Here is a 22,687-nt window from a genome sequence, read left to right as displayed (position 1 = left end):
ATTTCGCGCGCAATTCTCGTCAGTGCACTTCGCACGTCCACAATATTCGCGTCGGCATACGGCTCCTCTAATTCTCTAATCTCTAATTATTTAATTACATAGCACTCAACGAGATTAAATTTTCTCGAGTGAAGAATGACAATTTTACCAACTCTGTTTCCGCTCTGCGCGCGAGTAACAATTTTTCCGCTGGAATTTCCGCCGGGCGAGCCCAACTTAACCTAACGTGAATGTTTTGATGAAAGGATTGACCATCGATAAGTGATAATTATGTCAAGAAAGCACCGTACGAGTACTCGACAGAACAGAAAAGTTCTCGCATTTGCTGAGAATTTATTAAAGGAATTCGGCATGCAGAAAGTGTGCAGACTGTGTCTTCAGACAGTACGACGTACCGTGACACCGTTGTTTCGCGACGATGTCAACGACGATGAATGCCGGCAGTTGAGGCTGCAGATCGCAGACTTGTGTTCTATCGTCGTGAGTAACTGTTGCAAGCCTAAAATGAAGCACAGCTCATTCCTTCTTGCGTTACATTTAAGCCTGTAATTCTTCTGTTAGATATTGCAAGATGACAGCCTACCCAAGTTCATATGTTGCGAGTGTAAGGTAAAACTGCAGGATGCTCACGAGTTCGTGAATTTATGCAAAAGGTCCAACGACAAGCTGCACGAACACTACGAAGGGGATGAACATCAGGTAAGCGAAACAATTATTTGTCAAGAATTCATGCAGATCCGTTGATCGTGCATTTTGAATTCTAATATTCAGACCAAGGATGCAACCTCGCTAAAAGGAAAGAAACAAAAAGTGGGAAGAAAAAGAAAACGCAAAGGTGCCGCCAGGTCTTCAAAATCTGCGAGAGGATCTCTAGGGACGTGTCCAGAAATCTCTGTCAGTTTGGAGGACTGTAATCCCACGTTACTTCAGAATGCGCTTAACACGGAAGCAGCGAAAGCAGAATCCGACGATGCGGATGAGTGTGATCTTAATTTTAAAAGCCACGAGACACCCTTGAAGAAACGAGCACAGCTCAATGCCGGCGATTGCTGTGACGAGCCATCGGACAACGGCAAGAAGCAGTATCTCTGCGACGTCTGCAGCAAGACCTTCGCTTCCATGTCCGGATTACGGTTTCACCTGAAGTCGCATTACGGCTCCAAGCCGTACATCTGTCAGTTCTGTGATAAGAGCTTCGTTATCCCGAGTTACAAGAAGAGGCACGAGAGAACCCACATGGGCGACAAGCTCTTCATCTGCCACATCTGCAGCACCGCTTTCGCGTCTTCGAACGGGTTGAAGTATCACTTGAGGACCCATACCGGTGAAGCGAACTATCATTGCAGCACGTGCGGCAAATCGTTCGCCCGATATAAGTATCTGAAGGAACACACCTTCACGCATACCGGCGAGAAGCCATTCGTTTGCAAACTCTGCGGTTCCGCTTACGGCAATTCCGGTAGTCTGTTCGTGCACGAAAAGAAATGCAAGCTGCGACACGCGTGTGATTCTCAAAAGGACGCCTCGAAAGCGAGCGCTGTAATGATAATGGTCTGACCTGTGTGGTAAAGTATTCATTTAGTATTTAAATAAATTATTGATATTTTGAAACAGTCATTATGGTTGAGAAAAGTATTCTCTGTAAAAGAACGGATGTAATCAATATTAAAGCAATTAATCGATTAATTGAGGTAATTTATCAATGATTTACTTCTTCGATCATTGAAAATAATATATATTTACAATATTAAATAATGTGATAACGCCTTCTAAAACTTACAAGATAAAATCTATTTTATATAATGATGAATATGATATGATGATGGATGGTCGATCGCACATTTATTCTCCCATCAATCATCTTTTAATACGTAATTTATTGAGTAAAGATTAATGGCTTTCGTTCGCCAATTCTATTATTATTTTACAGATACAATAAGTAATATTATATATTTGTTGGACATTTACAGCGTTTATTCCAGCGTCGTGTAAAATTAACTGTACGTAACTGTACACTATATCGATAGTAGTCTTTAAATTACACTTAACTCTTTGGTATTCCAAGCAGCATTCTCGTCGACTGACTATGTACGAAATGCACGACTCAAGTCGCACGAAACGAACATTCAATTTTTTCAAAGTTCTTCGAGGAATCGATTGTCTGTCAATTTGACCAAACGGTTGCACTCGTTAACTTCTCGGGATTTAATGTCAACAGTTTTGCTTCCGTTGCACCGACATCTCGGAAGACGCGACCGCCATCCACTCATTGCTGGTCGATTGGAACCACGTCAGGCCCAAGGAATACCTGCCGTTGAGATTGGCGTGCTGACAGTGACTGAACCACCATCCGCCTCGATAGTTGGCCGCGCAGTCAGTAGTACTGATGTCCATGTCGCGATCTTTGGCACTGAAAGCCATGCCATCCTGGTAGGATAGTGCGTCGGTCGCATTGCCCGAGTATCCGGACACGTGGAGTCGATAACCGGTCTCCTCGGAGTCGACCGTGACGTGCTCGTACTCGGCGCGCCAGTGCACGCCGTAGGTGTCTGTCAGATCGACTCGCAGCCTGCTGCAATTGTCGCGGGTGAGCCGGTGCAGAGCCTCGTTGCCGATCCAGAATTCGCTGACCGGCGAGCCAAAGCCGACCGCGTACTCGTTCCAAGTGCGATCGAAGTCGATCGCACCGTCGATTCTGCGAGAGACGACGATCCAGCCGGCGTGGCAGGACGTCAGCAGAGGCGTACCAGGACCGGGCGCCAGCAAGATCAGGCCGTCGCGCTCCTCGCAATTGCCAGGCAGGGAATCCACCATCAGGCGATACTGATCCTCTACTTGTTCTAACTCGTGGGTCACGTTCGCCGCCTTGGCCAGATTTCGGGTAAGGTCCAAACGGCTCAGAGTCTCGTTTAAGACGTCTAGGCTTCTACGTTGCGTGTCGCTCCTCTCCTGCAGCTGCGACGCGCTCACGCTTAGCGCCTGAACCGCGCGTCTAAGGTTGCCCAACTCCTCCCTGGTCAGCGATAGTTCGGCCGCCTTTCGTGCAGCGTTTATCTCCAGCCTCGCCAGCTCCCGCTTCACTTCCGAGCGATTGGTATAGACGGCTTCCTCGAGCACTCGCACCGAATCGTACAGCCGTACCATCGACTCGCCCAACTCGTTCATCGATGCCAGATCCCGGCTGGCGTTCAATACTCTTCTCGAGAGCTCTGTTTGCGTCAATTCAAGATCCTTCACCCGTTCGTCCAGGTGCTCGCGGTCCTCGTACACCACCCTTTTCTCGACCATCGCTCGTTTTCGCGCCACCACGGAGATCTTCCGCTCGACGTTCCGCAGGCGTTCCTCAAGACGCGCACGATGTGCCAAGGCATGCGAATAGCTGCGTCTTCGGGTCGATGCGATCTCGTGGACACTGCTCACTTCGTTGTGAAAGAGCTCGGCTTTGTCACGGTGTTCTGGCTTCTGCAGGTCCTGCCGCTGGCCGGGATGCGTGGATTCGCACTTCAGAGATTTTAACTCGATCTGCACTGTGCTGAGCTGTAACAGTAAACGGAGAAAGTATTTAGTACATGAATTACTTTTTAACGTGAAATCAGTATGTGATCCACTTTCGCATTTGATATCAGCGAATATACGAGCTACTCTTAAATCTTTCTGATTGTGAGACTTTTAAAAACAGGATGCGATAATGAATGTAACAATAATATAATATGTTTAAAAAAAACAATCGATTAGTAAAATTAGTAGCAATAATTTCGTGAGTTCTTTTCGTGTCAATTTCTACCGATTCTCTTTAACCGACTTTTTACAGGCAGTCCTTGATAATGCGGTGTGTGTGTGCCTGTACGTGTACGATACACACGCAGTTATGGAATGCGTGAGAGTAGGACCACAGCTGTCGACTCGTGTGGCGACTGCGGTCGCCAGCGTGTGTGAAATACCACAGACGCGTTGATCGAGTATTCGTATAGCACGGGATCGAAATTTAATTTATATAAATGTAAATGCACGAGTCCGCGTCAAAGAAAACGTCAAGCTTATTAATTTCATTATATTATTTTATATTACTTTTTTATATAGCATAGTTTTACTTTTTTATTATCCGTTAGTAACCGAATTAATTAATCGCTTAATATGAGCAATGTCATTCAAATTCAAATGTCATTTAGATATTCGAAATACCTGATATTTGATCTTACAATAATTTTATGACAAAATAATAATATTTCGCAGAATTATTTTTACTTTCATTAGTTAATACTATGTGCTCAATAGCTTACTTTCGACATATTTTGTTCTTCATATTTTATTCTTATACATTATTACGATTTCTCGTGACGATTGAGACTTGAAGGCAGAGGCGCAAAGGGCAGAAACTATTTAAGAGGAGGACGAGGGGTACATGCGTGCGTCCCAAAGGCCCGCTGTGCGGGCGGGGCGGAGGAGGACGAGGAGAAGGTTGAGAAGCAGCTGCCAAGCGGCAAAACGAGAAACAGGAACCAAGCAGCTGGCCGCCCCGTGCAAGCCGCAGGTGCACCGGCCATGCAGCCCCCTTTCTTCTTCCTGCCGCAAATACTAAATGGTAGCGGCAGCCGTTATCTACACGGACGCCCGTTGGCCGCGCGCGAGCGAAAGCATGCCGAGGCTCTTCGGCGTGTGTACGCATACACGCACAGTGTGTATGCTCGTCGTCACAAAATCGATCTCGAGCTATTGTGAGCGAAAAAATCATTGTATGGCCATTGAGCGGCACGCGCGCGTCTAGGAATCCCAAGAATCACGAACGGTGGTCTCGCAGAATGCACATGTACGTAGGATATTATCCTTGTAAGCAGCGTAAGTTATGTAAAGGAGAAGATCTTGATTTGAACAAGCACAATTAATTATTTTCGATATTTAGCGATCAAGCATTGAATTATATATAAGTATATACAAATCAGTTGATGCGGGAAACCAAATTAAATTTCAAACTCACGTAAAGTGAGTGGAATTTTGATTAAGAACTCGAGAAATGATTTCTCATTCTTGTTACATTAATCTTTAATATTTGCGCAGATGACTTACTTGGCTACTAACATCCGCGCAGGAGCGAGACAGGAGGCTAGCGCGTTCCTTCGTCGCGGCGATGTCGAGCCTGACGGTGCCAAGTGCAGCCTCGATTTTGGTGATCCTTCCACCGAGATCGCGTATACTCCTGCCGACCTCGGCGACATCGCCTTTCAGCAGGGCCAGCTCGCTCCTCATTCTCGAACGCTCGGCTAACTCCTCGCTAGCATTCCGCGTCCTGAGCACCTCGGCGACCTCACTTTGCAGCTCCGTCACGGCACTGCCGAGCCATCGCACCCGCAATCGCTCGTTCTTCGCCTCGTTGCCGCTTCCGCCGCGAAGAGTGTTCACTTCCTTCCTGCACGTGCAAAGGGATCGATTATAATATACGTTTCTGGGGTACATGATTATTAGGGCGACTATACTTTTCTGCGTACGGCTAAAGCAGTGAAGGGGAAAAAATACTCGTTTCTTTTTCTGAGAAGGACAAAAGTGGAACATCTGAATTTTTCTCTTTTCTCGAGCCTCTGAAATTTTTTAATTCTACTAGAAGAAACTATATGCTTCAGCAAATTGAACAGTGAGTAAATTTGGACAATTTCATAAAATTATCTTTACGATATCTGAGAAACTTCGTGAATCCTTAGACTTCAATTAGCTTCTTCTCTTCTAAGGTTTCTCGCACGCGCGCGCCTACAAATGCCGCAATCATGCACTTGGCGAGGTCTAGTGCACGTGTATTGTATCACGGTACCACGTGTATATGGTGTGTCGACGCAGCACAAGTCATATCTTACCTGAGTTGCTTCACTTCATTTCTCAGGACGATAAGCTCCGTATTCTTCTCCATCGCCCGTTTCAGACTTTCTTCCAGCGCGTTATAATCTTCCTGTCGATGATCCAGCAGTGCGCTCACTTGCTCCTGTAGCAACTTAATCGTGCTACTGAGGTTTTCATCCGCGCGCGTGCCGGCAATCAACGCGTTCGCCACGATAATCGCTGATAACAACCAGAGTATATTTGCCATCTCTGCCAGTATTTTAGATCCTAATTTCTTGAATTTCCAGTCAATTCGAAACCTTCTAACCGGAACTCTTTATAGTTCTCGGCTTGTATATTTTAAATCTGTATATTTGATCATTCATATAATCTTTTATTGTTTGCAAGTGTTTTACAGATTCTTGAATTCTTTTTATATTTCACAATTCTTAGATTTTTTAATTCTCCATTTGTCGAGTCCGAAATCTTTGCACTTCTCGTCCAGATCTTGAAATTGTTTCAGCGAGAATTTGTTATGACACCTTATCACCGTTCAAGCAGCACAATTAAGAATACGAACGGATTTTAATATGATTTGAATTGCAATGCGATTTATCTCAGGCGAGATTGATCAGAATGAGAGTTGCGTGCGGAGCGCCGATTGTTGCAGCGCGTTTGGCCGCCTCTCGAAAGTATACTGGCGCGGCCGAAACGGTGTACGAGTTTTATATCGGCCCTTGGACAAAGGTCCGCTCGGACCCGGTGCGGAGCAGGTGTTCGACAACACCAGGCCCTCGTCAGGTATATATTGTCTCGCGCGCGCCGCCGTATCCCCACACGCCTGCCATGCGGGCCTCACTTACCCTACACACTGCACTCATGTCCTGGCAGCATAAGATTGTAATAGATACGTCTTATGGGATCGTGATATGATAAATGCTCAAGTAACAGGGTGCCGAGCAATAAGCTCATCTGGCGAAATTCCTCCTTCAAAACCAAAATGATGCTCTATTTCTCTAAAACAATTTAAGTCTCGTGATTAAATTACAGACTTTTGATTATTTTTGTTAGATATCTTCATAACTAAATCAGACTATTAAGATTTGTCTAGAAAAGTTTCTTCGGATTTTTTAAGCCGAGATAGTTGAAAGAGATATTTTAAAAGCAAATTATTAAGGAATATATTGTACCGATATGTTATGGATTTTTTATCGCCAGATTGGAGAAAAGGATATCGATAGGTATCGTTCACGAAAAGTGAAATAAAGCCAATCGGCATCGGGTAAAATTAATAATTTATTGAAAACAATGTTCACCCCTTCTCGGAATCTATCGTCTATATTTACGAGTACGGTAATTAGTAGATTATTAAATTGGAAGTGATGGAATTACGGCTACGTGCCTACGTGTCTGGGCTTTTTTGTACGACAAAATGTTAGATATAACATGGAAATTCCCACAGCACCACATACGCGTGCGAGAATAACATTCTCTCCGTTAAGTGCAATGCCATCCGTTCTCGGATAACGATTATGCAATGTACTCTCACGATATTCTTTCGAACGTCGGCCAACGTCGAACAGTTCGTGAGGAATAATATGGCAGAAGATGGCACGGAGCTACTTATTCCCGTAAAGGCGAATATTCGATTCAACGAACACGATAGATTCGATTAGATGTAATAGAGATCTTTTGCAATACCGTGAATACGGTAAACTCTACAAATCCCGTGCAATGCACGGAGAAATCCCCGAAGAAATCCGAATCCGAAGAAATAGCGTTCCTCTACAAGAAATCTATTTACAACTCGCGAGTTTTAACGTTTACGATATTACGAGCACAGTATTGCAAAAATTCGCCAACAATTGTGGGTTGGAACAAAGGGTGAATCAGATTAAAACTAAGAACTTTTCTTGAACCGTTTTCATGAAAAGAAAAGTAGAAATCGGTAATAGCTGCTGACGATACTGAAAGAATTATCCAAAAATAGGAAAGCAAAACCGCGGGAGCGAATCCGCGAGAAAATTCTTGTTTTAATCCCACTCACCTTGCAATATTCCAGCCGACCCCATTACGTTACGTAAATAATTTATCGCTCACTCTTGCACGGCACCCCTCGTGGGCTTACGTTAATTCGTGTCTACTCTACAATCGCAAATCTAGGCGACAGTGCACTTGCTGCATTCAGGTAGCGCAGCTAGAGTCATTAAGACAAGACTCGTAGCCCTTATACACAGCCAACAATTAAATCGAATCTTTAAACGCACCGAAACAATTTCAACAAAAAAGAAATAAACTTAAATGGGCTCGCGGAAGTTTCGCTACCCTATTGCTACGCCCCTGCCTCTCGTATCGTACGCCTAACACGCGCGAGACGCGTGCCGGTCGCGTGCCCCCCCGCCCGATAGACTCTCGAAAGAATCAGCTCGGCTGAACGCGCGTCGGCGTTCAGCATCCGTTATCCCGCAACAAGTATTACGTACCTTAACGCGTACCACGGAAATCAATCCGCGGTTACACAGCCAGAGTCAAACTTAATCGTTTTCGTGTAATGTGCATACGTAATGTTAGTCGGACTCCTTAAGTCTGGGCAGACCCGTACGTGCCGGTCGGCGGCCGGTAAAGCCTGGGCAGCGTGAGAATCTGCAAGCTGTTGAACGCGTACTTGCGTACGCCAATGTTCTTCCACGTGTTCTCCCGGCGGCAGCCCTCGCTGCAACGAGACAGATGTTTTAACGAAATTGTTTAATAAATTTGTTTTTTGTTTTTTTAGATATTATTCTCTTCTCGTTTTGCCTTTACCTTCGCATGCAATCGAGCGCTCTCATGTACTCGTGCTCAGCTAGATGATACTCCGATGATAGTATGTTGACCTGTTCGAGGGTGATGGACATACCGGTCCGATCTTTCGCGCTCTTACAGCTGGTGAATCTCAAGCCGCGCATTCTCCGGCATATCTGCGAAGATAATTGCAGGATCTCCACGTTCTTGTTGATCTTTTCTTGCACGCATGTCTTTAGGTTGGACATCATGTCCGATAACGTGTGGCCTAGGATCATCGATCTTGTGGCAACTAGAATAAAGAGACATACGTATTTTGCAATTTATTGTAAAATATTCGCTTTTATTCTTGGGGGATGAGTAGTTAGTCAGTCAGTTTTATACTCACAGCGCGTGGATGCAGGTTCCGTTGGTAAATTCAGCTTCTTAAATCGCAAATAATACTCGTTCAGTCTGTCAAAGTTGTCCATATTGCTTTTTTCCTGCGGCTTCGTAGTGCCAAGGCTCTCGGCCAAAGAAGCCATTTCGTTGATACCGACGTTGAAGAATACCGGTGTCACGTTGAACGACAACGTTTGCCTAGAGGACGGCACTAATGGCAAGAGGGAATAAATCGCGTCCGGAACCGGAAGTATCACCGTCAACGCACTCCGTGATCCCACTACACGTGGCAGGGGCAGTTGTAACACGTTGGATTTCCCCTCGACTCTGTAAAATAATATTTGCATAAGATTCACAAGATTTCCTTTTCAACAATTTGATTGAGAGACATAATAATTATGTGTCTAAGCTACTTACCTGGGTTGGATGCCACATCTGGACAGAGTAAACGTGACGGTGTGCGTGTCTTCCACCGCTACGGCCATGTCACCCCACATATCTATCTCATCTCCATAATAGCTAAGAAGGCCCTCGAAAGAGACCAGTGGTCCCAAAGTTGTAAGTATGAGTAGAAACATCGGATCGGGCCGTTGGCACCATAGTTTCGCCATTATGCCGGTCACTAAGGCGGTAAGCTGAAGAAATTGTTCAGCATTATTTTTCGACTTTGCAATTCTCAGTATTTTCGGTCACGTGTAAGACATGTAAATCGCTCTCACCGCCTGGCTGAAGCAAACGTCTCGCCGGTATCGGACATTGCAGGCACGCTGCGCTGCCTTCGAGTCTTCCTGCACGCGGAATACCGAGTGCGTCAACCTAGCAGTCTTCAACAAGCCGTCCATAGCTTGGCGCAGCTTCTTCATGCTCGGCCTGAGTTCGCTCGTCCAATCGACGATAGACTCGAAGTCCAAGCCCTCCGTGAACTTGTTCCTCTGCCCTCCCGAGTTACTTTTGATCACGCGCGTCATCGAGTCGACCGCTTGGCACACTTCATTGGAAGACGAGTTACAATAAGTATCGGTTATCCCTAACAATACATTACATCGCGTGTTTTTTTTTATTAAATTTTTGCTACTTTGCTTTGTGGAAAAGACCCTTTTGTTGCCCTCTTACCTTCTTTCGCTTTGGAAAACGCTGGTTTCTCCAATCCTGGACTGGACTGCTGTCGCTCATTCGATTCGTCCAGCAATTTGTTCGATTCCTCGCATTTAATACCGTTCTTCGGCTGGATCGTGACGACCTCGGCATTGTGTCGATTGCTCGGCAGGCAGCCTTTGAGACTCTGCGATCTGCCCAGACTGCCCTTGTTACGTAGTCGCACCGCCGGGCTGCTGCATCTGCCGCAAAGGAACTTCACCTTCGACACGAGGCACATGACGCTCGCTTCAATATTCAGCTGAGTCAGATCCCACGGCTCCGGCTCGTCCGTCGGCTTGTAATAATTCGCGGACGGCGAGTTGCACATCTTCTGCGTGTCGAGGAAACGCCGGCACGGATCGGCATCGTTCCTCAAGTCTTCCCTCTCGTCGTCGTAGCCGTCTTTTTTCTCGCCGTCATGACATCGCTGAATACCCTCGTCGGAGTTCACTTCCGAGTTCTGTTTGAGATCGTCCTCCACATCCGGGAATATCACGAAATTCTCTTCCGCAGCGTCATCCTCGCCGGCCGCATTACTGTTGTTGTGCACATCGTTTCTCGAATACGGTAGGGGAGTGTACTCGCCATTTTTCATGGCGCTCTTCGACCAAATATCCTGCACGCACTCGGGCGTATCGGGCGTGACGAAATCATCGAAATCGGGACTCCTCAAATCGAAGTGCAGCTGCTGCGTGATCCGCTTGAACGGCGACAACGACTGATTCGCCTTAAGCGTTAGAGCCTCCAGCGTTAGAGCGTTGTCCGCGGTCGTGTTCGAGTCCTCTTGGATTTTGGCGACTTTGAATTCCTCGAGGAATCTCAGTGCTTCCTCCACCAAACCGGGATCCCAAAGGCTAAGCAAGATCCTGGTCTTCGTAATCATGTCCTCGCATATCGGCAACATGCCGCTCGTTTGTTTCTCTTTGGCAAGTTTCATCAGGGATCTCATCGCTTCCACGACGTCTCGGCGTAATTGCTTGATCGCCTGGATGGCGTCGTGCGCCATTGTGATCTTGGATGTTCCTTGATACAATTGATTGCTCCGCATTGGCGACTCCTTCAAGGCCTGCACTAGTCTATATGAAATAAAAAGTGTATTTTATTTCATCGAACATTGAACTGAGAGAATGTATCAATCTTCTACCTTATAAGTCCACCGTTTTTGCTCTTGTGTGAATGAGCAGTAAATGCTCCGACGCTGATAAAATCGTAGAAACCGCATTTGTTTAACGTATCGTTGTGAACCCACATTCTTTGAAGATGTAAGTTCAAAGGCGCGAATTCGAGCGTACGGTCGTTTTTCCGTGACGACTGCTTAAAATAACTTCCTGAAATCCGAATTATTAATTATATTACGTATATTTTTCGGATGAAAATACCCCGACTATCTGAGACATTTTATCGAAAAATTTTATTAAAATTGATGCTCTATTCGAAAATAGGACATTCTAAATAGACGTCAGCTCACCTTTGTAGGCAGCTAAGTTTTCTTTGGCTTGAGAATACAAATGTAACAAGTGGAGATGTCGATCAAGCAATTCAATCTGCTTCATGTGCCAAGGCTCCCTCAGTTCTCCCATTCCAGCCACTTCCTGCAGTAATTCCTTTTCCTCCTGTATCCAGATACCACTGCAAGTTGTCGTCAGGTTACGTTTTATTACGTTAATATTATACGCTTTTAATTTAATAGAAATATGCTTACAGCAAATGTTGAGGAAACTGAAAACAGAGCTTGCTCTCCGCCATAATCTCGTGAACGCATATATCACCTCCCAATCCGGAATGGAATCTACGATATTCAAATATTAAATGATCACTAAAACACTAAACTTAATCGAATCGGTTCAAGTTGTCGATGCCTTGAAAAATATACCTGTAAGTCTGCACGAATGGATTTGCGAAGAGAAGTTTTAGCTGACCCTGATGCGGGAATTTGATTTTCGTTCCTAATCTAGGAGGCAGCGATTGCGAGCGTCTGTGCGAAGGCAGCTGAAAAGTGTATAAAAATATATCGGTGAGGATTAAGTTTAACATCGTTATGACAAAACTGTCTTCTCTAAGATATTCCTGATTGAATTAATTTACTTGTGTGCTGTTACTGCTGTATACTGCATTTCGCGAGGGTGTGCTCTCTGTGCTGTTCCCTTTATCTTCGGCTTCCAAGTTCCATACGTTGATCGTTAGAAATCCGACTGTCGTTGTTTTCGCTGACTTTAATGGTATCCTTAATCTAAAAAACCACAAATAAAAATATATTAATAAATATATCCTAATTATCATAAATACTTCCATAATTATATTTTAATTGCATGATATAATAATTATGACTCAGATTTTTGAGTCTAAAGTTTCTTGTTTCAGTCAACAGAGTTATAAGATTACCTCGGAGTATCTTGTACCGTGCTGAACGTCACTATCGCGCTGCCTATCGGAGTCGCGGTCTGGCTGACCCTTTCTCTGACGTCGTACGCGGTTATCCTAATCTTCGTTTCAGTGGTCAAGCCGTCGCTAGCGCGAAAGCTTACCGTAGTTAAGAAACTTGGATTACTGCTTTGCTGAAATGAGTTACGAAGATTCGTTCTAACAATCATGTAATGCAGAAGGATGATTAGTTTCGAGGATCCTTCGTAGTTACCTCCACGACTTCCGTCCGTGCGTACTTAATCCACGTCTTGGAAGATTTCGACTGTACATCTATCTCTAAAACGGGAGTGGGTGGTCGGCCGTGGCCGTCGCACAGCAGATTGTCACAGGCTAACGATATCTCGCACATTGGTACTTCCGCTGGATCTGTGAAAACGAATTTAGTGTGTAACTTGTAGTGATAGGTGCAAAAGTTTATTGTTTATAATTTTTGTGGCATAAAATCTGAATAGTAATCTCATTTTAAATTAAATGGTAAAACTTTATAACAAATATCTTCATAATCGTATGTTAAATAAATTTAACAATTTCATACTAAATTTATTAAACAGAAACAAGGAGTTTAATTTTTGTTAAAATCAATTCGATAATTATCCTGAAACTGATGAAATATATAATTTCTGCGTGTTAATGACAACCTGTGAAGGTCCCCCGTTGCAACCGCAACATCTGAATATCGGTGTCGTGTTTGTGCCCGCTAAAGGCCTCGATGCGCTGCCGCAACGACAGCAACTGGCTCCGCATACACTCGTAGCTGGCTAACTGCAGCGCCTGCAACCAACTGTCACGCTCCTCGGCCGTGTTCGCGCCTAACTGTTGAAACAAGCCTCCGTCGAAAACTGCAACATTTGTCCTATGCTTTTCACGCCTCGCACGCTACGTAAAATTGCCGCAGACGTGCATGCATGCAGGCGACGACGAAGACACGTCGTCGATGCACTGTTACAGCGATGAGTCGAGGAAGAGAATACAGAAGAAGAAAAAGTAAACGGAAGGCAGACGGTGCGAATGGTAATACTTGCCTATGCTGAATCCGTAAGGGACGTGGTTGCTGGGCAAATCCGCACGGACCGAGCACTGCTCCAGTATGATCACTCCCAGCGGCTCCGACCACTGCTCCCGCGATTTGAAATAGAACAGAAGATTGCCTCGTAGCCTGCACCATCGTTCAAGACTTACTGCGCAACAGAAGTAAAAAAAGTAGCAGCTTTAGGCTGATTCATTTGCTGGAAGGTTTCATTAGGGACGTGTGCGATAAGCATAAGCCATAGAAGAGGAGAACTGATCAGCAGCGGTAATTAGATCTCTGAAATCCAATTAGGGTTGAATAATATTAATATACTAATATAATTTACATAATTAATATATTAATAATATTAATAATTTTAATAGCGATATTAAGAGGATAGGTGGACCTCAATATCGAAAATTTGTTGTAAAATTTGCTTCTGTGAATATTAATTAGTATTCCAATTAATATTTATAATAATGTGAAATCGTTTTCTTCTTTATTTTCTTTTTGGAAGTGTATCTTTGATGAGAAATTTTGAAAGAAGAAAGAGATAAATTATCTTTTTTTAAAAACTTTACATGAAATATTTTAAATATCTAAAGTACGCTCTTTTAGAATGAACGTTTTCCACATGGGATCAATTGCCCTTTTCGCCGTTCCATTATACATGCATATGTTGCGTAGACTTTGATGATCCTTTCCCCTTTGCGATCTCGAGTGTTTGTATTTGCATATACCATATAACTATATAAATATTACATCCACACAGCCATGTATTTAAAGAAAAATATTTACTGCAAACATTCCCTGCTTGAAATTTAAAACAATGCATGATGCGAACATTTGCAAGTTAATTACGACTACCATGACGATTACAGAAAATTTCTATCGAAGAACATTTATGCAGAACATGCAAAGTATTCCATTTTCTATGCAGCTAACTCTCGAGTCACCAAAAGTATTCCTTTATAATGTCGCTTATCAAGCAGCGAAAAAATTTTCCATTTTGATAATTTCTTGAATTTAACAAATTATTGTATGATTTATATCATATGTACATATTAATTTGTAATTAATTAATATCATAAAGAGAATATTAGTATTATATTATGAGATATAGTTTATAAATATTGAAATTTGCTTCAGTAAATCGAGAGTAAAGAAGTTAGCATAAACACGATGCATCCAGCCATTTCATTCTGCCTATATCGCTGCAAATAGAAAAAAAGCCAAGCAAAGTTAGTAATTCTGATAGTGCTCCGAAATTACTCATTTTTAAGTGCAAGATATTAAATAAAACAATATTAAATTCAAGCTAAAAATTTATTTATCGTTCCTTCCCGATTTTTCTCCGTCTAATCCTGAAATGTGCGATTGATTAAATGTGAGATCTCATTGAAGTGTATGTCAAGCCACACTAGCAAGCATCTTTTGTGAGTGTGTCGAGAAAAATATACGTTAATAATTTATACACGTGTTAATCAAGATTAATCAGATCATCGAAGAGTGTGTTAATTGTGTGAAATTCGTGATACAGGGATTTCCAATAAGTATGTACAACAAAATACACTCGTATAATGTACCTTTGCTCGCACCGGCTGTAACGCAATTGAGGTCTCGTAGACTTTTATGCGATCTTCCTCTCTGATTTTTGTTCTCAGGTTTTTTACCTGTACCTGGAAAGTGCACGAGGTACTGATAGCTGTCACAACGGCATCCCAACAAGGTAAAAAGGAAGTATAAATACGACGAATGACCTAGTTTATTTTCCCGGTGCGATGATATGATGAATCGATTCCTAAATCGATATAGGGCTCATCGCATGAAAATGAAATGAGGCTCTACTGACTTATTATCGATATTTTATCAATTCGTTATATATCTATACATATATCTACATATATATAGAATATAAACGACCTTTTCATCACCGATTATAGATAATCATGTCACAAACGCAAAAACTGATAAATTATTTTATCTTTGACACATATTTTTATCGCATTCGTTTCTTGTACTGCGATAATGTATTATCTTTTGATTAAGGGACACTCAGACTATTTAAATCTCGGATCTTATGTTATCCGAATATTATTCTCCGTATATTTGCGTTTAAGTATTATCATTTTAGTATATTATCCCCCTGATAAATCATTATTATTACAGTAAATTCAAATAGATTTAGCCCTACTTTTAATACCTCCACAAAATAATGTTCACATTATTCTCAATGTATATCAGAAAACATGTATTCGATTCCGTGCAAAGCCATACTGCAAAGAAAAAAAAAACAGAGAAACTGGATAAGATATCGGTTTCCGCCGTCACTGCGGATATCAAACGATTTTATATGGAATAATTTATGGGGGAGAACTGATAAGGTCTACTTTCGTGCAGCGCATTCCTTCATACCAATTAACGCATATTCGATACATCCCACTGCTAATGATGAATACATCTATATATTAAACAAGCCCTAGTGGACACAAAAAGATTTTGAATGACTTTAGAAAAAAGATTTTCTTTCTCCTTTTATTAAAATAAAGCATTCAAACAAACGCAGTCTCAGTTACTCATAACATATCGATATGTCTGAACGAGATGACGGGCTCTACATTAAACACCAAACGAAGAACTTGTACATCACGTAAGTTTATTGTCAAGCCTCGGCCATGTACAATCAGTAATAAATAGGGAACAGTCATGCATCATGGTTTAAAATGCTAGATTTAATGCTAACGTTAAAATCTAAAGAAAGATAGTCTTTGTAGTTCTGTAATACTTTAAGGACTCACTTTCTGTTCTGCGAAAAAAGCCTTCCTGCCGCTCTCTCACATACAGGATGCCCTCTTTCTCGAATTTCTGTGAAGGCTGTGTGGCCAGAGTCAGCAGTTCCTGCTTGTTGAATCTCATCTTGCACAGATGATATCTCTCTCAGGCCAACATATTTACAGTTTCCACAGCACGCTTATTCCTTATATACTAAAAGTGAAAAAATAGAATTCTTTAATAGCCGCAGTGTCACACCTTGTCTAAAATTCATGCATCAATTTAGATCCATGTGATTCATTAAGTAAACAATGGTAAAGGTTTATTTCCTGCACCAAACGATTTATTCATAGTACATGTTTAAGGTTTGCAACAGCAACAATTGTAACTATTAAAAGCATAGATATTCCGCGATAAATTTTTGACAAAATTGTTATGACACGGTTAATAAGATGAACTGTCAGTCACGTTTGATCAACTTGACAAACTACGCTGCTCAAGCAAGACAACCGAAAGTTTACTCACGAAGAATAAATTACCATATTTTTACAGATGGATTACCATTCACATTTTCTTTCGCTCCCATTGACATTGCAACATACTAAAAGATTAAAAGACACATTAAGAGATAAAAACGGCGATGACATGGAAAAAATGGTATTTGCACTCACGCGACGCTTGTCAGCGCTATATTTAGCGGCAGCGGGAACCCATAACACGTCCGTTTTCGCGGGGATTCGTTCGGAGGCGCATTGATAACTTCTGTCAAAAACCAGACGAATTTTCCATCGCCGTTCTCCAGAACCAGCTCATCCTAGGTATGTTCTCGGAGCGGATCAATTGCAAGCCGATACGATGCACGTGCGGCATGGAAAATCGGGCGCGTGTAACCGTCGATCAACGGGAACGCTACGGTACGCGTTACGGATGAAAAGCTAAGCCGTAATGTGAAAGGCAAACATAGCGATCGACAAATATGTCAAAAAAATGGGCATCATAGCAACTCCGAAAGGTGATGAACGACTGTGCGCTGTGCGCTAGGTGCGATTGGGTGGTTTCGTCTCTCGCTGCCTCTCCGCGTATTGACGTCATCTGCCGGCTGATCGTAGAAATTGCCGATCGAAATTAGGTAACGCATCTTATTGAACCGCTCCCGCAATCATTAACGAAAATTAGAAGATTACTCTTTCGTTTATTATAAAGTTGATTTCAAATCTACAGAATAATGTGGGACTGTCCGAGGTTTTTGCCGTCATGATAATTCAAGTAAAATCGTTATGCTTGCAATAAATGTATTTATTCAGCTCTCACTGTGATAACATGACCGATGTGTTCGAATAAAAATGTAATACTTGAGAAAAACAGTTGAACTGGGTTGGTTGAATTTTATTTTCTTTCTTTTCTTGTACAACAATGTGGAAGGAGAGTCAGTTAGATAAGCGTTAATTAATTTTATTTACAAGGCTAGTTCATGTTTTTCCAATTTTTACTCCCGAATTGCAGAGAAAAGACATTACTTGGCATGAAAGATTCGTCTGCCCTATTGTTGAGTAGTACTACGATCTCGGTTTAAATATGGAGGCAATATCTCATAGCGGAAGTTGCGGGAACTAAAAAGAGTATTAATGCTATCTCATTATACTCTATTCGATGCTTGACGATGCTCGTAATTTTCTTACGACCCCGATCCTAACCTAACGGATCTTAACCTCTCGCGGACGACTGTATATATAATATACGCGAAATGTATTACTAAATGCATCGTTCGTGTGTGTGGATCAGCATAATTCCGCGCGATGTCCGTCAAGCTCCTTCGCTTTACCGATCTTCTAATCCCGAGAGGCCAACATGTCCGGTATGGCCATCGGCTACGAGGAAGACCGCCGACGCTCGCTCGCTCCTTGAAGCAACGTCTCGATGAACTCAACTGGAAGGATCCGACGCTGCACTTCAGGGTCAACATCGGCTACGCGCTCAAGAGGCGATCGGTAGATCGTGCCACGCTGAAGGAGTACGTGAAACATAGGAATGATCCTGAACTGGAGAAGGTCTCGCGTACCAGGCAGCTGACGGTGGATCTGCAGAAGGTGCGAGAAGACTGGCAGCAAACCGACTCGCCCGTCCACACCCAGAGAATAGCGGAGTACTACGGCATCTACAACGATCTGTACGGAGACGCCTATTTTGCACCGGTGGTTCCGTTAGAAATAAAATACAGCCTGAAGGACGAGAAGATGGTGAAGGTTTACAACGGTAACGTGATCAAGTCAGATGAAGCTTCTGGAAAGCCCGACGTGCATTACAACGCGGAGGACGGATCGGTGTGGACGCTCCTGATGACCACACCGGATGGCAACTTGACCAGCGCTGACAACGAATATTGTCACTGGTTCGTCGCTAACATCCCTGGCAATCGTCTGCAGGAAGGAGAGGAACTGGTAGACTATCTGAGACCGATAGTGCCGTACGGCATTGGATACTGCAGATACATCTTCGTGCTGTACAAACAGGAGCGCCACATAGATTTGTCAGAGTACAAGAGGACGAGTCCTTGCCTGACTCTGCAGGAACGTAACTGGAAAACGCTGGATTTCTACAGGAAGTACCAGGATCAATTGACGCCCGCTGGTTTGGCGTTTTTCCAGTCCGACTGGGATTCCTCGCTCAAGGATTTTTATCATAACACATTGAAAGTGAGAGTACCAATGTTCCGGTACGACTTCCCTGCGCCATTCCTTAACAAACAGGAGTGGTTCCCCTTGAAGAAACCTTTCAACATATATCTGGACAAATATCGCGACCCCAAGCAGATAATGAAGGAATTCCTGCTGAGAAAATTGAAGAAGGTTCATCCCTTCAATGGTCCAGAGCCGAAACCCAAGTTCCCACTGGCTTATTCAATGCCTCGCGAACGGATACCGAGCTGGTTGGCGTTCGAGATGTTCAAGAAGAGAAAAGGACAAGGTCGCGTTAACGATCTGGATGAGTACTAGATTGATAGATAAAAACACAGTGCTGTATCATAAATTAAATATAATTACATGTAATAAAAAAGCGTGTTGAGAATTTAGTATTTTATTATGAAAAGCCTGGAGCAGCGCTATTCCGGTTTTAAACGCGCCTCTACAATTTGTCTGCTGTGAAGTTTTATGTCGGCTCTTGTTGGGATGGTAACGTCAACTAATTCGTGTTCGACCAGTAGTCCTGTTGTAAAATTTAAGTGGAAAGTAATTAATCGATAACGTAACTGATACATTTAATAAAGAAATAAATAAATGCGTATCCTCTACCTATCGGTTCTTCTTCACCGGTCCCGAATATTAAATTAGAATTGTAATGTGATACATAGGTTTGATAAAGATCCTGCGCCTTCTCCTCCTGCTCGTTAAGATCAAAGTTGCTCATGGCGAAGAGAATGCCTATTTTTCGAGTAATTTTCGACAGCAGCAGTAGAACTAAAATCGACGAATTGGATTAAAAAATCAATAGTTTTAACAACAATTAATCTTCATAAATTAATTACGGGTAATAAATTATGATTTACCATTAGCTTCCCCTTCTTCAAGCTCCAACAGTGTCTCTTCCATATCTTTCTTGTCATCAATCGCTATCATTTCTTTCAGCGTTTGCTTATTCACATCTTTAGCTATCTTTTTCACGGCTTTCACGGCGACAGGTTTGACAAAGAATAACATCGTACTAATATTGTGCAAAGCCGCTCTGATATTTGTAAGCAGTTCGCCGCGAGCTTTTTTCAGTTCCTTCAGCTCCTTCTCACGTTTCTTCTCAAGCTCGATTTGTTCCAGTATTTCATGCCCATTTATCTTATACCTGAGATGATTTCTTAAATTATCACACATGTATTTAATCAAATAATATAATAAAAATATAAGTAAAGAGATAAAGAAGTTTGTTCGAAGAAATATCAATTTTGTTCTTTATATTAAACAATACCTTTACTCATGCACTTTGTTATATTTTTTGCAACAATCGCTTACTGTTCTATAGGTTTTGTAGAATGCTTGAGAGTCTCGAGAATTTGTACAGCTTGATTCTTTTTATTAAACAAAAGATCGTGATTTTTTATATTGGCACTCAATCGTGCCAGCAGAGTTGTCTTCTGATTGGCTTGGTCTTCGAGTCTAATCATAGAAGACAGACATTTTTATAGAAAAATTGTTTTGTAAAGCTCTTTGAGATGTTCGATGTTATACTCATATAGCATCGAATGAAATGAGTGAAACGAGAATGAAATTAAATGAAAAGATACCTTGATAACACGTCGTGGTATTGATGCACTAGAAAAGTATCTTTCACTCTATTGCAGATATCTTGCAGATGTATCAACTGATTTTCCAATATCTTGTCGGCAGACGTCTCAACAGTGTCCTTTTTTGCAAAGGCACTATCACTCTGCAAGTCATTATTAATAAGAGAATAATTGTTTTCATAATCAAGATATCATTATGAGATATCTAATTCTATAGCAAATATCTCGCATGGATCTACTTCAGGAATATAGTCCTGAGTTAGTTTAGATTCAATTTTTCTTAAAGTTTTATCATAAATATGATCTTTCCATAATTTTTTCATTTTTATAATTTTTTTAAAAAAGAAAGAGAAAAGACAAATATCTTTATTCGATGATTATCTGCAATTACTTCAACGCGCACTAATGACTGCGCATAAGCCCACAAATCATCCACTTGACAACGTACAGTACTCAACATTTGCTCTCTAATTCTCATGTTACGCAAAACGACACGTGTCATCCGTTTATACTTTTGTCTGACATCGTCCAAATTCTCGGCTGCCAGCTGACCCATCACCGTTACCCTCAACATCGTTTTACATTGCGAAGACTGATTTTCTTTTAAAATGTTCAATAAAGTGTCAAAGAATATTGCATCCTACAAGATAATGCCGACAATGAAAACAAGGAAGATTTTTTAAATAATACTACTCGATTTCGAGATGTGTAAATGTATGACTAAATCTCTGAAATGTATTTTAGATGCAACAAATGAAGATTTACCTTTTTTAGGATATTCAGCATTGAACAATATGTAGAACGTATTACTTTCGCTGTATTATATTTCGTGATAGATTGCTGTAATCGTACTACTAATCGTTGCTGCTCACAGTTCGGCAAACCATCGCTTTGCTCCTCGAACTCGACTGAAAGAGCACTGCGTTCCAACTTATCATCCGGCAAACAAAAAAATATAATTTATAACTCACAAATTTTATAAGTATCAAAAAAATATTCAAAATCTAAATCGGAATGCAAACGTAACATAAATAAATTCTGGTTTATATTTGCATCACTCTCATATAATTATATATAAGTATGCGAGAAAACGCGGCAGTTATTTTATTGTAATAGATACGTAGTGTAATACGTCGTATAAAGATCACACCTCTAATTTGATAGCTTTCTTCAATTTCTCTTTTTTCTTGTAGTAGAGTTTGTCCAAGAGTCGACGTTTCAAATCGCAATCTTGATACACGGCTGCACAAATTTCCTAAAAGGAACACGATACTCACGTTACAGTGATTTTCAGAATTTATCCTTTCTTTTTCCCAGTTATAGATTCTCTTTGTAAAATTCAGAATCGTTTCAAAACTTCAAAGCCCACATTAGCCCATCCTTACGGTTGGTTCTAGACGATTAAGCGCCAAGTAGAATTCTCTGTAATCGCTCAACGGTCCTAACACGCGTCGTTTGCCGCCTTCGCTCAGATCATTGGCAATTTCGCGATCTCTCTTAACATCCACCGCCAGAGACCCAAGTTTTCTTGACACGGCAGATTTCAATTTCGTCGCTTGCGACTGCTGCAGTTTCTTCTCGCGCGCTGAATGTATAAAAATAATTAAATCAATCGTATATGTATGTATTCTTTATATTATACATTAATTTGTTTCGGAAATAAAATATTCCTGCTATGAATATTCTATGCAATAAAATTGTTTTCCACAATGTCTTCTCACAATTGGAATACTGTAGATATATCTGTGTACAATGCAGAGATATATCTGTATTTTAATATAGAAAACCAATCATTTTTATTGTGTCTACCATGCAGTTTCAAAACTCCACGATATCGATTTATTTTGTCTCTGGTAAGCCATGCTTCCACTTGGAGCTCTCTGAGAACTTTCGTGCGACCCATTTCCACTCTTGACATCTGACGGATTGCACCGAACGTAAAACGTCACATCGTCTGCACGCGAGGAAATTGTGAGTTATTCGATTAAACGTGCACTACATTCCAGTTATTATGGCAACGAGAGTGGTAACTATAGTTAGTCAACAGCTAGAGTGTTTTAGCACACGTTTAGAATCTACCCTGTAGCAGAAAAAAAACATTTTACTTC

At 41.9% G+C, this 22,687-nt stretch overlaps 5 protein-coding genes and 1 long non-coding RNA gene across 15 annotated transcripts; 3 read left to right on the top strand and 3 right to left on the bottom strand.

Annotated features, from left to right (window-relative positions):
* The first annotated feature begins 2 nt into the window (after positions 1-2).
* On the top strand, positions 3-1,682 carry LOC105275863 (myoneurin). Its single transcript, XM_011333024.3, has 3 exons — positions 3-480; positions 562-699; positions 772-1,682. The coding sequence occupies exons 1-3, from the start codon at positions 271-273 to the stop codon at positions 1,555-1,557; spliced, it is 1,134 nt and encodes a 377-aa protein (XP_011331326.1). The 5' UTR covers positions 3-270; the 3' UTR covers positions 1,558-1,682.
* Positions 1,683-1,722: 40 nt separating this feature from the next.
* On the bottom strand, positions 1,723-6,981 carry LOC105275864 (protein scabrous). The gene is made up of 3 exons (XM_011333025.3): positions 5,844-6,981; positions 5,065-5,404; positions 1,723-3,537 (listed from the first exon to the last, which is right to left on the bottom strand). Exons 1-3 carry the CDS (start codon positions 6,071-6,073, stop codon positions 2,212-2,214), a joined length of 1,896 nt encoding a protein of 631 aa, XP_011331327.2. The 5' UTR covers positions 6,074-6,981; the 3' UTR covers positions 1,723-2,211.
* Positions 6,982-7,084: 103 nt separating this feature from the next.
* Positions 7,085-17,463, bottom strand: LOC105275869 (type I inositol 3,4-bisphosphate 4-phosphatase). Of its 8 annotated transcripts, none has more exons than XM_011333033.3 (19): positions 16,981-17,463; positions 16,835-16,910; positions 16,336-16,522; positions 15,124-15,216; positions 13,551-13,706; positions 13,167-13,367; positions 12,740-12,894; positions 12,487-12,659; positions 12,190-12,334; positions 11,978-12,093; positions 11,807-11,893; positions 11,573-11,733; positions 11,249-11,432; positions 10,081-11,180; positions 9,687-9,955; positions 9,385-9,602; positions 8,975-9,294; positions 8,608-8,878; positions 7,085-8,518 (listed from the first exon to the last, which is right to left on the bottom strand). In XM_011333033.3, the coding sequence occupies exons 3-19, from the start codon at positions 16,451-16,453 to the stop codon at positions 8,386-8,388; spliced, it is 3,900 nt and encodes a 1,299-aa protein (XP_011331335.1). In that variant the 5' UTR covers positions 16,454-16,522; positions 16,835-16,910; positions 16,981-17,463; the 3' UTR covers positions 7,085-8,385. The 8 variants fall into 8 exon arrangements, with proteins under 8 accessions (XP_011331335.1, XP_011331333.1, XP_011331336.1 ...); XM_011333031.3 differs by having other exon boundaries at positions 16,849-16,910; XM_011333034.3 differs by having other exon boundaries at positions 16,871-16,910.
* LOC109610760 lies at positions 13,713-16,261 on the top strand. Its single transcript, XR_002193029.2, has 2 exons — positions 13,713-13,822; positions 15,202-16,261. It is a non-coding gene; the product is annotated as an uncharacterized LOC109610760 (long non-coding RNA).
* Positions 17,464-17,757: 294 nt separating the features above from the next.
* Positions 17,758-19,373, top strand: LOC105275868 (39S ribosomal protein L38, mitochondrial). The gene has a single exon (XM_011333030.3). It carries the CDS (start codon positions 18,106-18,108, stop codon positions 19,300-19,302), a length of 1,197 nt encoding a protein of 398 aa, XP_011331332.1. The 5' UTR covers positions 17,758-18,105; the 3' UTR covers positions 19,303-19,373.
* On the bottom strand, positions 19,372-22,591 carry LOC105275866. 3 transcript variants are annotated; one of them, XM_011333027.3, is made up of 10 exons: positions 22,389-22,591; positions 21,965-22,164; positions 21,730-21,834; positions 21,345-21,509; positions 20,971-21,219; positions 20,580-20,722; positions 20,308-20,451; positions 19,854-20,140; positions 19,600-19,764; positions 19,372-19,513 (listed from the first exon to the last, which is right to left on the bottom strand). In XM_011333027.3, exons 1-10 carry the CDS (start codon positions 22,495-22,497, stop codon positions 19,410-19,412), a joined length of 1,671 nt encoding a protein of 556 aa, XP_011331329.1. In that variant the 5' UTR covers positions 22,498-22,591; the 3' UTR covers positions 19,372-19,409. The 3 variants fall into 3 exon arrangements, with proteins under 3 accessions (XP_011331329.1, XP_011331330.1, XP_011331331.1); XM_011333028.3 differs by having other exon boundaries at positions 21,028-21,219; XM_011333029.3 differs by lacking the exon at positions 20,971-21,219.
* Between the last annotated feature and the right edge of the window lie 96 nt (positions 22,592-22,687).

Source organism: Ooceraea biroi, chromosome 11 (assembly GCF_003672135.1).
Source record: "Ooceraea biroi isolate clonal line C1 chromosome 11, Obir_v5.4, whole genome shotgun sequence".
NCBI classification, from domain to species: domain Eukaryota; kingdom Metazoa; phylum Arthropoda; class Insecta; order Hymenoptera; family Formicidae; genus Ooceraea; species Ooceraea biroi.
This window is presented reverse-complemented; position numbering and strand designations above follow the sequence as displayed.